The sequence below is a fragment of the Stomoxys calcitrans genome, chromosome 2 (genome assembly GCF_963082655.1).
Source record: "Stomoxys calcitrans chromosome 2, idStoCalc2.1, whole genome shotgun sequence".
NCBI classification, from domain to species: domain Eukaryota; kingdom Metazoa; phylum Arthropoda; class Insecta; order Diptera; family Muscidae; genus Stomoxys; species Stomoxys calcitrans.
In genome coordinates, this window is record NC_081553.1 from 216,842,952 (window position 1) to 216,858,847 (window position 15,896).

General features: G+C 36.7%; 4 protein-coding genes across 4 annotated transcripts; 3 read left to right on the forward strand and 1 right to left on the reverse strand.

The window, feature by feature from the left end:
- The first annotated feature begins 1,073 nt into the window (after positions 1–1,073).
- LOC106089245 (small G protein signaling modulator 3 homolog) lies at positions 1,074–7,013 on the forward strand. Its single transcript, XM_013255057.2, has 4 exons — positions 1,074–1,305; positions 1,388–2,521; positions 2,590–3,427; positions 6,441–7,013. The coding sequence occupies exons 1-4, from the start codon at positions 1,240–1,242 to the stop codon at positions 6,821–6,823; spliced, it is 2,421 nt and encodes an 806-aa protein (XP_013110511.1). The 5' UTR covers positions 1,074–1,239; the 3' UTR covers positions 6,824–7,013.
- A 3,989-nt stretch (positions 7,014–11,002) lies between these two features.
- LOC106089240 (DNA-directed RNA polymerase II subunit RPB7) lies at positions 11,003–12,013 on the reverse strand. The gene is made up of 5 exons (XM_013255053.2): positions 11,904–12,013; positions 11,554–11,823; positions 11,435–11,485; positions 11,233–11,370; positions 11,003–11,173 (listed from the first exon to the last, which is right to left on the reverse strand). Exons 1-5 carry the CDS (start codon positions 11,913–11,915, stop codon positions 11,123–11,125), a joined length of 522 nt encoding a protein of 173 aa, XP_013110507.1. The 5' UTR covers positions 11,916–12,013; the 3' UTR covers positions 11,003–11,122.
- Positions 12,014–12,657: 644 nt separating this feature from the next.
- On the forward strand, positions 12,658–13,155 carry LOC106089241 (transmembrane protein 141). The gene is made up of 2 exons (XM_013255054.2): positions 12,658–12,833; positions 12,917–13,155. Exons 1-2 carry the CDS (start codon positions 12,719–12,721, stop codon positions 13,111–13,113), a joined length of 312 nt encoding a protein of 103 aa, XP_013110508.1. The 5' UTR covers positions 12,658–12,718; the 3' UTR covers positions 13,114–13,155.
- On the forward strand, positions 13,116–14,908 carry LOC106089239 (putative GTP-binding protein 6). Its single transcript, XM_013255052.2, has 3 exons — positions 13,116–13,363; positions 13,434–14,051; positions 14,111–14,908. Exons 1-3 carry the CDS (start codon positions 13,116–13,118, stop codon positions 14,847–14,849), a joined length of 1,605 nt encoding a protein of 534 aa, XP_013110506.2. The 3' UTR covers positions 14,850–14,908.
- Positions 14,909–15,896: the final 988 nt, after the last annotated feature.

Below are 15,896 nucleotides of genomic sequence, written 5' to 3' on the forward strand. Positions count from 1 at the left end.
CAATGCTACGTAAAAAGTAACATGTCATATGACAAGTACATATAGTCTGATAACATCCAGCATTCACTAATGGAAGGTTAGGTCCCTTGCGAAAACCAAAAAGTGGATAGGATCGCTTGGCTTAAATTTATTTAGTGAATCCTGGATAACACATTTATTGGGTTGCCCAAAAAGTAATTGCGGATTTTTTTAAAAAGAAAGTAAATGCATTTTTAATAAAACTTAGAATGAACTTTAATCAAATATACTTTTTTTACACTTTTTTTTCTAAAGCAAGCTAAAAGTAACAGCTGATAACTGACAGAAGAAAGAATGCAATTACAGAGTCACAAGCTGTGAAAAAATTTGTCAACGCAGACTATATGAAAAATCCGCAATTACTTTTTGATCAATCCAATACAACAACCGACTTGAGGTAAAATTACAACTTTATTTGTCTAGTTTTCTGTACCTGAACACTGGCTGCTGCCTTGAATCTTCATTAAAAGTAAATAAAAATGAAACAAATTTAATAATTACTAATAAACAATATTTATTCTTTTTTCCTTACCTCTGCCTTTTTGATCCATTTTGGCCTTAGCTTTTGTATTTTCATGTAACGGCTGCTTTTCATAAAACAGCTGATCTTTACAAAGCATCTGTTCAAAGTGGCAAATTTCTGCTGACAAAAAAAGTCCCAGTAGAAACTTGCAGGCTCTCTATATTCTAACTGTCAATATTTGCTCTCTCTCGCGCTCTCTTCTGCTGGGAAATATAGTACGACTGCAAATTTGCACAAATTTTTGAGTTCCCGAACACAGCTTATATATTGCAAATTACGATTAATCGTTTCTTATTATCTCTTATTCCATGTTATCAGTAACTTACCAGTGCAACTTTGCACTGATATTTTATCCGAACATCTGACTTGCACTGGATAGAACTAAAACCCCGTTTGTACTTCATACATCAAATAAAACCCAGACCCCATTTGTCTAAAATCCATACTTGCCACACCAGTTGACGAAAACAAAGTATTTTATTAGGTACTCCCCATTTAGTGTGTTGTCTTGACCAGCTGTTTGTCATTTTGTCACATAAATGTCAAACCAATTGTTTTTCAAAGGGAAAAAAGGGAAATATTTTCTCGTCGTCGTCATGTTGGAATCTTGATTAATAACATACAAAAATCAAAATAAAGGCAATTAATCATTATTCTTTAAATAAAAGGCAGTGCAATTCAACGTAGAAATCTAGATCATGGAAATGGCCAAAAGTCTTTTCGGAAGAGATCATGATGGTTATGTTGGACCCCGAGAGCATACGGTAACTAATATTACAATTTAGCATACGTATAATAATCAACGAGTAAACAATTAAATTTTTTGTTTTGCCTCAAAACGTACAGAAAAAGCTTCAAACACTCAACTCAGAAGATGATGTAGGTGAGGAGTTGCCCAGAATGATGGAAGAGCTGAGTGTAGTTGATGGTTTGCGGCCCAATCCGGGGGGTCCGTTTTCAGCACTCACACCCTCAATGTGGCCGCAAGAGATTTTGGCTAAATTGGAACAGCCCGAAGCAGAAAATACAACAGGACTTAGTGATCAGCCGGATTATAGGTTTGATGAATTTGGCTTTCGTGTAGAAGAAGAAGATGGACCCGAGCAAAATTCCAACAAGCTGCTAGGCATACCATTTGCTGAAGATGCACAGCATCGATTACAATGGATTGCCCATTTGGAATTTTCACACAATAAAGAGGCTACAGAATTAACATGGGAAAATGTGGGCGTTATGCTGCCACGCACAGAAAAGCTTAGGAATATGGTACGCGAGGGTATACCCCACTCACTAAGAGCTCAAATGTGGATGAGGCTATCGGGGGCATTGTCCAAAAAGCAGAAAAGCGAAACCAGCTATCAGGACATTATTAAGGCCTCAGCCAATGACCAGTTAATGACTTCTAAACAAATTGAAAAAGATCTTCTGCGTATACTGCCCACAAATGCATGCTTTAGCAATCCCAATGGTACAGGCATACCAAGACTGCGTCGCATTCTTCGAGGAATTGCTTGGCTATATCCAGACATTGGGTATTGCCAAGGAACAGGAGTAATAGCTGCTTGTTTACTACTATTCATGGAAGAGGAGAATGCATTTTGGATGATGGCCACCATTGTTGAAGATTTGTTGCCAGCCTCTTACTATTCTTCCACTTTGCTAGGCATACAGGCTGATCAACGTGTCATGCAAACTCTTATAGCCAATTATCTATCCTCTGTAGATGATAGCTTGAAGAAACATGATATAGAGCTATCACTGATAACTTTACATTGGTTCTTGACGCTCTTTGCCAATGTGGTGCACATGAAAATATTAGTACGCATATGGGATTGGTTTTTCTATGAAGGTAGCATTGTACTCTTTCAGCTGACCTTGGGTATGCTGAAGATGAAGGAGAACGATTTACATAATTTGGAAAATTCTGCTCAAATTTTCAACTCATTGTCGGATATACCAGGACTGATTGATGATGTTGAAGTGAGTACAAATGAGACATTGGATTTTCCAGAAACAAAAAAATATATATATTTTGTTTTTGCCCACAGGTACTATTTAAACTTGCCCTAGAAGTTGGTGGTTCTCTAAGCCAAACAGTCATAGACACCCATCGCCGTCGGCATCTTGCTTATCTTATGGCCGATCAAGGCAGCCTTGTTGGTAATCCCAGTCTTGCCCCCAACTTGCCTAAGCAACATTTAGCTCGGCGGCAAGTGCGTAAATCGAAATCTATACTCGAAACTCTTCTATTTCGTGGCGATAATGGCGCCGATGAAGTAAAAAATAAAAATATTCGCCAAACAGAAATATTGGTGGATTTACGTGAGGCTATACTAAAGGTGGCTCGACACTTTATAGCCATAGAACCAAAATTAGCCAATCATATACAACTAACAGCCGATTATACAACGCAATCTCATGCCAAGGATCATGAGAATTTTATTAATGTGGCTCGTACGCGCAAACGAAGAGCCAAGGCATTGCACGATTTTGAAAGACACGATGACGATGAATTGGGTTTTAGGAAAAACGATATAATCACCATTGTCAGCCAAAAGGATGAACATTGTTGGGTGGGTGAGCTGAATGGCTTGAGAGGATGGTTTCCGGCTAAATTTGTAGAATTACTAGACGAACGTAGTAAACAGTACACCTCGGCGGGAGATGATGCCATTTCTGAGACTGTAACTGATTTGGTGAGAGGCACATTGGCACCGGCGGTAAAGGCATTTTTAGAGCATGGCATGAAGAGGCCAACATTTCTGGGTGGGCCCATTCATCCGTGGCTTTTCATCGAAGAAGCTGCCTCCCGAGAGGTGGAAAAAGACTTTGAATCTGTGTACAGCCGTTTGGTGCTGTGCAAAACCTATCGCCTAGATGAAGATGGTAAGTGTAAAGGGAGGCAAACGAAAATATACAAAAAAATTATACATATACATACATATTATACACCTGCTAGCGGACTTTGCAGATATATTACTAAAATTTTATCTAATCTGACAAAAGAATCTAAGTACAACGTCAAAAACTCAGACGAATTTAAAGAGAAAAAGCAGAATACTTCGATAAATACCGACAAAACAATGTTTTCACTCAATGTAGTGTCCCTCTTCCCTAGTATACCAGTGGACTGTGCAATAAGGATTATAGAAAATGAGTGGACAATTATTCAAAATTTTAAACCATGACGAAGGGCCTTTTCCTGAGAGTGCTACGATTCTGCATACAAGAAAATCGGTATTTTACATATAAGGACAAGCTATATATGCAAAAGAAATTCTTGCCTATGGGATCGACAGCATCACCAATCGTTGCAGATATTGTAATGGAGGAGCTGCTGAATGAATGCCTTTCAAACTGTGATATTAGACCTAGGATCTTGACGAAATATGTGAACGACCTTTTTGGGATAAGCAAAACAAGAGCAATAGAACAAATCTTGACAACATTCAATAGTTTTAATTCAATCAAGTTCAAAAAAAAAAGAAGAAAACAATAGTTTACCATACTTGGATATGCAAATAATACAGGAAAATGGCAATATTTTTATCGACTGGTATCAGAAGTCTTCATCATCTGGGAGAATATTAAATAATCATTTAAACCATCCAAAAAGAATTATTTTAAGTACAGCTTTAAATCTTATCAATAGAGTTAACAATATAAGTGACGAAAGTTTCCACGATAAAAGCACAAGAAAAATCGCCCATATATAACAGTCATTGAATCATTATTAAAACCAATAACATATGTACCAAAACTATCAGAGAGATTTGAAAACGCAAATCGCGCACAAAACCACAAACACACTAAGATCCCTATTTACTGACACAAAGACGAAACTAGATAATATGGAGAAATCGAATGTAGTATACCAGATCAAATGCAATGGAGATGGAACAATAAAAACTAGACTGGCAGGGAATAAATCTGACATTAAATTAAGGAGTAAATACACACCAAAAAACGGCATTAGCATAACACTGTGCTACAGAACACCATGAGCCAGATTTAGAGATAGTAAGAATAATAGATAACGAGATAAATTACTACAAGAGACTAACACTAGCAACGCTACACATCATCAACACGACAACAGCAAAACACATGAGTTACAAAGCAGACACAGAGGAGTGCGAGAGAAACTATAGAATGTTGGAACAATGAGTAAACAAAGTCCAATAAGAAAAACTACAAAACAGTAGTAAAGCAGACCACGACTGTTGATGACGGTCGCATAAAGATTTTATTCCCTCCACCATAGGATGGTGGTATACCAATTTCGACGTTTTGTTTGTAACTACTCGAAATATTCGTCAGAGACCCCATAAGGTATATACGTTCTTGATCGTCGTGACATTTTATGCCGATCTAGCCATGCCCGTCCGTCCGTCTGTCTGTCGAAAGCACGCTAACTTTCGAAGGAGTAAAGCTAGCCGCTTGTAATTGTGCACAAATACTTCTTATTAGTGTAGGTCGTTTGGAATTGTAAATGGGCCATATCGGTCCATGTTTTGATATAGCTGCCATATAAACCGATCTTTGGTCTTGACTTCTTGAGCCACTAGAGGGCGCAATTCTTATCCGATTGGAATGAAATTTTGCACGACGTGTATCGTTATGATTTCCTACAACTGTGCCAATTATGGTTCAAATCGGCCCATAACCTGATATTGCTGCCATATAAACCGATCTTGGGCTTTCAATTCTTGAGCCTCTAGAGGGCGCAATTCTTATCCGACTGGAATGAAATTGCGCACGACGTGTTTCGTTATGATATCCAATAACTGTATCAGGTGTGTTTCAAATCGGTCCATAACCTGATATAGCTGCCATATAAACCGATCTTTGGTTTTCAATTCTTGAGCTTCTAGTGGGCGCAATTCTTATCCAATTGGAATGAAATTTCCCACGAGGCATTTCGCTATGATGTTCAACAACTGTGCTAAGAATGGTCAAAATCGGTACATAACCTGATATAGCTACCATATAAACCCATCTTGGGTCTTGACTTCTTGAGCCACTATATGGCGCAATTTTTATCCGATTGGAATGAAATTTTGCACGAGGTGTTTTGTTATGACTACCAATAACTGTGCTAAGTTAGGCTCAAATCGATCAATAACCTGAGTTGAGATTGTTGAGCTTCTAGAGGGCGCAATTCCTATCCGATTTGGCTGAAATTTTACATAACGTATTTTATTATGATTTTCAACAACTATGTCAAATAATGTTCAAATCGGTTCATAACCTGATATAGGTGCCATATAAACCGATCTGGGATCTTGACTTTTTAAGCCTCTAGAGGTCGCAATTATTATCCGATTAGCCTAAAATTTTGTACGACAGATACTCTCATGACCATCAACATACGTGTTCATTATGGTCTGAATCAGTCTCATATAAATCGATCTCTCTATTTTACTTCTTGAGCCCCCAAAGGGCGAAATTCTTATTCGAATTGGCCGACATTTTACACACGTCTCCAACATATAATTTAATTGTGCTCCAAATTGGGCCATATCTTGATATTGCTCTAATAGCAGAGCAAATCTTTTCTTTTATCGTTTTTTTGCCTAAGAAGAGATGCCGGGAAAAGAACTCGACAAATGCGATCCATAGTGGAGGGTATATAAAATTCGGCCCGGCCGAACTTAGCACGCTTTTACTTGTTGTTTTGTGTTTTGTTTTTCATTTAGATATGTAAGTTAAATAAAAAATAGAAACAATGATGTCAATAGTTTAGAAATAAATTTAATTTGTTGTAGATCATATCTTGAAAATGCATTTCATTGAAATGCGAAATAACGATACATAAATAATAGAGAAAAACCAGAAAGACCTCGAGCTTGAATTAAAAACAACAATAATGATTAATTTTGATAATATTTTTTTCTAGGTAAAGTCCTTACACCTGAAGAGTTACTATACCGTTGCGTTCAATCAATCAATCAAACACACGACGAATCACATGCGCAAATGGATGTTAAATTGCGCTCTCTCATATGTCTGGGCCTCAACGAACAGGTGCTGCATTTATGGCTGGAGGTTTTATGCTCCTGTCAAGACATTGTACAAAAATGGTATTATACTTGGTCATTCATCGATTCTCCCGGTTGGGTACAAATCAAATGTGAACTTCGAATATTGGCTCAGTTTGCTTTCAATTTAAATCCGGACTGGGAGTTGCCACCACCGCCCAGGGGTAAAGAATCGCAACCACTAAAAGATGGCGTACGTGATATGCTGGTTAAACATCATTTATTCTCATGGGATTTGTGAGAGAAATTCCCCAGCAAATATGTCATCATACGAGTTTTTGGTATTCTGGAATTTGGTTTTTATTTATTAAATTTTTTTTATGTGTTACCTTATACATGTAAGGCAAGTTGGTAAACTTAATTAAAAACTTGACTTGTTAACTTGTTCAATTTCGAAAGAAAGGAGAAAATATATAAAATACATTCCTTAATCTATTATTTTACCATATATAAATATTGTGAATCATAATCTTATAATAACTACAATACTTAATTTTTGAAAAGAATCTTATTCGTCGTATACATTTGCTTAATGATTTTGCAATAGCTGCAGTGTGTTCTTTTCCTGTTGAACTACCTCCATCAATTGGTATAAAATGTAGATTATGATTTTTTACAAACTATTTACATATATCTTCCATAAATCTTTTATATTCGTTGACAATATCTTAGTTGGCATTGTTTTTTCATTTCTATTTATGTTCCATGTCTTGAAGATTAGCTTACTCATTTTTTTTATTATATACATTGTTGCCTCTTTTAGAGTTTGTTTTTTGTTCGTATCAAGTGCATTTTGTTTTATAAAATAAACATTAAATATATTTGCTTTTAGCTTTTAGAAAATAGAAAATCCAATTAATGTCGCAGCTTTATATGTCGTACTATTTATTACACCACATACACATACATACTTCAAATATGTATTAATATATTAATTCTATTCAACTGTTCTCTCGAAATCTTTAGGTAAATAAATATCTAAACTTCTAGTTTCTTTTTTTTAGCATAAGAGATTGTCCACCCACATCATATACAACAACTTAAATATTCATAATTTTCCACTTAAAATTATTTAAATGTCCACAGACAGTTCGAGTATGTACCTTATGAATTATATAATAAATTATATTAAAAAAAAACTCTAAATTTACGAATAAAATTTACTAATACACATAATTTGCTCAAGCCAATTTCTTTTAAACACAAACAAGTTCGGCCGGGCCGAATACCCACCACCTCGGGTATATATGTAAATCCCATTTCGTCTCAATCCGGTAAAAGTTGGGTAACTTAAGCAACCAAATTCGGCTCGGACATTGAGTGGTCTAATATATTGGGTTGCCCAAAAAGTAATTGCGGATTTTTCATATAGTCGGCGTTGACAAATTTTTTTAACAGCTTGTGACTCTGTAATTGCATTCTTTCTTCTGTCAGTTATCAGCTGTTACTTTTAACTTACTTTAGAAAAAAAGTGTAAAAAAAGTATATTTGATTAAAGTTCATTCTAAGTTTTATTAAAAATGCATTTACTTTCTTTTAAAAAATCCGCAATTACTTTTTGGGCAACCCAATATATGGTAAAATATTTGTCTTTTTGGCAGATATATCCAATTATAAACCGATCTGAACCATATTAAGACGCATATCGTGAGACTCAGAAAAACTCACTGTTTCAAATGTCCACGAAATCGGTTAATAAATAAAGCTTTTATGGGCTTCAGTCCCTTATCGGCAGATGAGTCTATATGGCAGCTATATCTTAATATAGTCCGATCTGAACCATATTTAGGTCGGGTATCAGGAGGCTACAAATAACTCACTGTTTCAAATTTCAAGGAAATCGGGTAATAAATAAAGCTTTTATTGGCTTCAGACCCTTTATCGGCAGATCGGTCTATATGGCAGCTATATCTAGGTATAGTCCGATCTGAACCATATTTAGGTCGAGTGTCAGGAGGCTAAAAATAACTCACTGTTTCAAATTTTAGCGAAATTGGTTAAAAAATAAAGCTTTTATGGGCTTCATTCCCTTTATCGGCAGATCGGACTATGTGAAAGCTGTATCTAAATATTGTCCTATCTTTACCATGTTTGGGTCGGATGTTGGGAGTCTTGAAACTGCGAACTATTCCAAATTTCAGTGAAATCGGATAAAAAATAAAGCTTTTATGGCCTTCAGACCGTTTATCGGGAGATCGGTCTATATGGCTCCTATATCTAAATATAGTCCGATCTGTACCGTGTTTGGGTCGGATGTTGAGAGGCTTAAAACTGCGCATTATTCCAAATTTCAGTGAAATCGGATAACAAATAAAGCTTTTATGTCCTTCAGACCCTTTATCGGGAGATCGGACTATATGGCAGCTATATCAAAATATAGTCCGATCTGAACCATATTTAGGTCAGATTTTGGGAGACTTAAAATAACCCACTGTTGCAAATATCAGCGAAATCGTTTAAAAAATAAAGCTTTTATGGTCTTCAGACCGTTTATCGGGAGATCGGTCTATATGGCAGCTAAATCTAAATGTGGACCGATCTAATCCATATGTAGGTCAGATGTCGGGAGGCTTAAAACTGCGCACAAATTTCATCAAAATCGGATGAAAAATAAAGTTTTTATGGGTATAAGACCTTTCATCGAAAATTCGGTCTATATAGCAGCTATATCCAAATATGGTCCGATTTGTCCCGTTCAAGAACTTAACCAGCATGCATCAAAAAGACGTATCTGTGCCAAATTTCAGCTCAATATCCAAATTTTTGAAGGCTCCAGAGTGTTTACAACAGACGGACGGACGGACAGAAACACGGACATCGGTTAATCGTCCTAGAATTTTACGACGATCCAATATATATATATATATTGTAGGATTGGAAATTGATATTTCGATATGTTGCAAACGGAATGACTAAATGAATATACCCCCTATCCTACGGTGGTGGGTATAAACATTGGGAACTGATTCTTAAAAAAAGGATTATTTTGATACCCTCCACCGATGTGGGGGAATACTAATTTCGTCATTCCGTTTGTAACATCTCACAATATGCGTGTAAGACCCAATAAAGTGTATATATTCTTGATCGTCGTGACATTTTAAGTTGAGCTAGCCATGTCTGTCCGTCCATCTGTCAAAAGCATGCTAACTTTCGAAGCAGTAAAGCTAGGCGCTTGAAATTTTGCACAAATACTTCTTATTAGTGTATTGGGATTAGAAATGGACCATATCGGTCCATGTTTTGATATAGCTGCCATATAAACCGATCTTGACTTCTTGTGCTTCTAGTGTGCGAAATTCTTATCCGATTTGTCTAAAATTTTGTACGTGGTGTTTTGGTATCACTTCCAAAAACTGTGACAAGCCTAAATAGGTTGATAACCTGATATAGCCGCCATATAAACCCATCTCCCGATTTGACTTCTTAAGCCTCTAGAGGGCGCAATTCGTATCCGATTTCTGGTATGACTTCTAACAACTGTGCTAAGAATGGTTCAAATCGGTCTATAAATTTTGGAGGTGATGTTTTTCTATGACTGGTGTTTTTCGATTTGAAAAAGTCATTCAAAGAACTTGACAAATGCGATCTATGGTGGAGGGTATATAAGATTCGATCCGACCGAACTTAGCACGCTTTTACTTGTTTAAACTAGCTGGCCATTCACTGTGGTACTTAGACCACCGTATCCGCCTATGACGCCGAACGCCTGAGTTCAAATCCCGGCGTGAACACCAGAAAAAATTTTCACTAGTGGTGTTCCCCTTACTAATGTCGGCTACAAGTGGTGCCGCTAAGCACCCCGTTCGAACTCAGCTTGAAAAAGGAGGCCTTATCATTGAGATTAAAACTGTATTTGGACTGCACATTGGATGGCATTTTTAATTTCCTCCACGTTCAAATTTGATGTTGTGTATCGCCTCGAAAATGACGAAGTTTCACTCTCAGGATGCTCAATAAATTGATGGTTGGTTGAAAATTTTAGTGTATCTCTTCGAATAAGTGCTGCCACTCCGCCTAAAGTGACTGAGGTCTTCTAATTCCCGGACAGAAGGGTTCGAAAGTTGTTTGACAAAAGTCTACAACTTGTCAAAACCGGGTATTACGTTCTCTAGCCATAACCTCCGCATATGTCTGTTGATCAATCCTTCCAGAAGGATCGAAACAACGAATCCAATGCGGGCTTGTCTTCGATTTTCGTTGCATGCACTGGGAAGTTGGGCCTCATTTAGAGTATCCGACAGGCTGGTTGATGGCTATCGTTTCAGATTTTTCACGCTTATACGAAAAAACAACACCTTTGTCACCCAAAGCCACTGAAATTTCATTAAAACCGCCACTGTAGAAGGTAAAACAACTAGTGCAATGACAATCGAATATATGCAAAATTATTTCCTCTATAAAAAAAACGTGTACAGTATTTGTTTCTCTATAATAAAAAATATGTTTTTTTAAACTATTATACATTCTCTAAAGTATATGTATTTTGTGGTCATTTTAAACGTAATTGTAACCGTAGCCATAATTCCCCCCAAAAAAATTAACTGCCAACCAGGCCCAAATAATCATCCATTAAAGTACCAATGGCAAACTGAAATTAAGAAAAATCAATTAGAACCCATTACAATGTATTACAACAGATGCTCCTACAATGCCTGTTGCATCCACACGAGTACCGACGATTTTCAGGCGAATTTTATCTTCTCCCGATATGACTACATCTTCATCCTTTGACTTGTAACAAGGTGGATTGCCATTGGGACAGAATTGCATATCGGCGGGAATAGACTAAAACGAAAGTAGACAAAATATAATAAAATAAGGAGCTTTATTTCCAGATAATTCAACTTACATGATGTGATATAAAACAAGACAATGGGCCAATTTCTGCAAACATGCCAACCTGCAAAGGTATGAAAGTTATTTTTTAATATGCCTACTTGGGGCACACATTTTGGGGGGTATTATTACCTTATTAATTTGTTTCACAACGGCATCAAGCACTTCGCCTTTGAATGGCCGGAAGACGATAGCTTTATATTTAACAGGATAGACAACAAAGCCCTGACCCGGCAATATAACTCCTGAGCCGATCTGATCGATTGTGGTCACTGCTATAACAAAACCATATTTCCCTGTGCAAGTACCTTCCACTTCGGTGTACAGTTTCTGTTTTACCGTCTCCAGCAGTTGTGGGCCAAAATAACGTGGATGCAAAAGAATTTCATGTTCCAGCGATATCTGCAGGCACAAAAATGAAGGTATATTTTAGGGAAATAACAAAGTGCCACTATTTGCAACGTTTCTATTTTTTAACTTACATGATAAAACATTTTAGTTTTCCGGCGTATTCATAAACAAATTTGCAATTCTCTTCTCCGGAAAAATAAAATGCTACATGGTTAAACAAATACCGACTACTTTATACACAGTAGGTTCGATTAGTTTACATGACCCGTTTACATGGTACATCTGATGCATGGTCATTGTAATAGTATAGGTGAAAAAGGTGACAATAAACTTGTATGCGTCACATCACCGTTTAAAAGGGCCATAACAGGGGTTTGTTATTGCAGCAATAAATCTGGTCGTGCTTTATAGTGGTACCGATAACTTTCCAGCCAAACTTCAAACTGGAAATCTAGGCTGCGCTTAAACTAGCGAATCCGCTGGACTGGTAAGTAAAACGACCCAAATATTGGATGGTACTATGTTCGTTTTTCACCGTTGAAAAACCATGTTTTCACTGTTTCTGTTTTGAAACACTACACAAATAACAATGATAACATGAACACACAAACAACGAAAAATGGCGCGAACTAGTAATACACACACACGACTAAAACTCGGTGACAGATAGTGCACTTCGCGATAAAAAAAATAATATTCAGCTGTTTACGGTACACCACCTGATAATTATGTCATGGTGCCAGCCTTATATTTAAAAATTATACATCATCTCACATTTAGCAATCAGTTTTCATGTGTGAACTTCCCATAACTAAATAATATCTATATTATGGTGTAAATGTCCCATGCCTACACAAAACATATGGCAAAATAAGTTTGTTTTTGTTGTTGTTTTTTGAAATTGCCAAAATTTTTTTATTTGTAAATTTATGCAGCATCATAAAGGATGAATGATATAAAGCGACTGAAAGACCAACAACGTGAAAAACATCCTGGATTTGATGCGTATATGGAATGCATGACACGATCTTTATTTACTGGTTTAGCCTCCTTCTGCCTAGGTGAGTCTGCTCTTCCAATGCACGCGCTAACAACAAATTGCATAAGTTTGGCCTTTGTAGTTATTTATATTTCTATTTATTAGGATTTTCCGGTTTGTATTTTGCCCAAAAAGTCATACAATCTAAAATTCGATATCCTCTACAATATAATATATTAACCTCTACGTTGGCTGCCACACTGATATCGTACGAGGTAACAAGTAGAAGAACTAAAGCTTGTCAAGCGGCGTGGATGGCAGCAGAAGATAAACATACTATACTTAAAACACAAGAATATTAACAATGAGTGCACGACAACTAATAAATAGATCTATAGCATTAAGTTCAGTGTCCTTACATAGTGCATTTCCAAAGGCTAGTGCGTTTAAGACTGTGCAGTATGTGCGTCTTAAATATACACAAAACAAGGGAGTCAAGGGTATACGTAATCGTAAAAGTTTATATGAATCGAAAGAGAAATGTCAAGAGGAAGAAGTGGAACATCAAGGGCAGGAAAATGGTGACTGTTTTTCATTCAACTTGGAGGATAGGTAACAAATTTTAAATTTGCTCTCTTAATTGGTCTTTCGATTCATACTAATGACCCATAACTTTATTTAGCGAATACGATCTAGTTGCTAATGGAGCCATGCGGGTTACTCGAAAAACTAGTCAGCCTCAAAATGTTCTGGTAATACAACCCTATGTCAAGTGGGGCGTTAAACGAGCTACAAACATCACACCAGAAGATCAAATACAAGAAGCCGAAGCCCTGGTACATTCAATTGCCAACTGGCGTGTGGCAATGTCCATCAAAGTTCCCTTAGAGTCTCTAGAGCGTAAAACATTATTTGGCAAAGGCAAAATGGAAGAACTAAAGTCAGTTGTCAATGAGCTGCGACAGGTTAAAAGCCATAATCAAAAACCTCTAACCTGTATATTCGTAAGCAAAGGCACCTTAAGTTTTGCACAAAAGAACCTACTTGAGTCGACATTCGGTTTGCCCATAATGGATCGATATTCAGTGGTTATACAAATTCTTCGTCTACATGCTACTAGTGCTGAGGCACGTCTACAGGTGGCTATGGCTGAGATACCTTACATTTGGGCCCAAGCTAAAGATTTCAATAGCTCAAAATCAACTAAACTAGGCTATTCTCTGACAGACACACAACGAGAGATACTGAAGAGTCGAGAAAAGAAATTGAAGTTTGAATTGGAACGCATAAGAGCGCACAGGTAAGATCAATTTCGCGTTATCAAACAGTTTGATATTTTCTATATATTCTGTAATGCAGAAAACTATTACGCAATAAACGGAAACAAAACAACTACCCCATTGTAGCCGTCGTTGGATATACTAACGCCGGCAAGACATCTCTTATCAAAGCGTTGACCAATGAACAGACCATAGAGCCGAGAGACCAATTATTTGCCACATTAGATGTAACAGCACATGCTGGAAAATTACCATGTAATTTGGAAGTCATATACATGGATACTGTTGGCTTTATGTCTGAAATACCTACCGGCTTGATAGAATGCTTTGTTGCCACTTTAGAAGATGCCATGTTAGCTGATGTAATTTTGCATATTCATGATGTATCCCACAATTGCTATCAGTCCCAGAAACAACATGTTGAGCAAACTTTGCAAAAGCTTAGGGATAATATGTTCATTGGTAGGGATAGTGAAGAGCTTGCTGAATTTCCACCTGTGATCGATGTTGGCAATAAAGTTGATTTAATCAATAATAATAAAGTCAATCAAGATTTTGAAGGCTTTTTGATATCGGCCAAACAACAAACTGGTCTCTCACCATTACTTAATGATATCGAAGATCAGATTCTTAAAACAACACAGCGTAAAAAAATTACAATACGAGTGCCCAGTGGAGGCTCAGAAATGGCTTGGCTCTATAAGAATACTGCTGTGGTCAATATACACGCTAACGAAAAGGATTCCCAACATCTACTAATGGACATTATTATAAAGGAAAGCGTTTTGCAACAGTTTAAAAAACTGTTTTGCCAATAAGTTATTAATTGTTTTTTTTTTAAGAGCACATTGTTAATAAATTATTCCAATTATTTGTACTTGTATTTAAGTGCTTTAGTCTATTAAAAAAATTAGTTTCTTTGAATGTTATTTTATAATTTTTTGATGAATATATACGCTCAAGGATGAGGAACGTAAAGCAGAGATTAGCATGTCCACCTATTACCCTGAAGGCTTCGGTTCAAATACGGGCGACATTTGTGAGGTACTACCTCAAAATGTTTCTTATTCGTCCACTTTTTTATCCAACGAAGGGAATTTTGGGACAGCCATATTTGTATGAGATACAAATCAAAAATCAAAACACCGAGGGATTCTCTTATGACTCTTGAGATATCTAAGCCAATATATATTTCTACAAAGTGGAAACTTCTCTACCCTTGTTTGGTTGCTTCCTGTTGTAAACTTTCACAACGTCGATAATCGTGTCCACTTGTTTATACCCAAAACCGTAGGATAGGGAGTATATTCATTTAGTCACTCCGTTTGCCACACATCGAAATATCAATTTCCGACTCTACAAAGTATATATATTTCGAATCGTCGTAAAATTCTAAGACGATTTAACGATGTCCGTGTGTCTTTCCGTCCGTCTGTTGTAATCACTCTACAGCCTTCAAAAATTGAGATATTGAACTGAAATTTGGTATGGATACGTTCTTCTGATGCACGCTGGTTCTTGAAAGGGGCCCAATCGGACCACATTTAGATATAGCTGATATATAGACCGATCTCCCGATAAAGGGTCTGAAGACCATAACAGCTTTATTTATTACCCGATTTCGCTGAAATTTAAAATGATGAGTAGTTTTAGGCTTTCAAACATAGGACCCAAATATGGTTCAGTTTGGACTGTATTTAGATATAGCTGCCATATAGACCGATGTCCCGATAAAGGGTCCGAAGACCATAACAGCTTTATATTTTATCCGACTTCTTTGAAATTTGGAACAGTGCGTAGTTTTAAGCCTCCCGACATCTGACTCAAATATAGTACAGATTGAACTATATTTAAATATAGCTGCC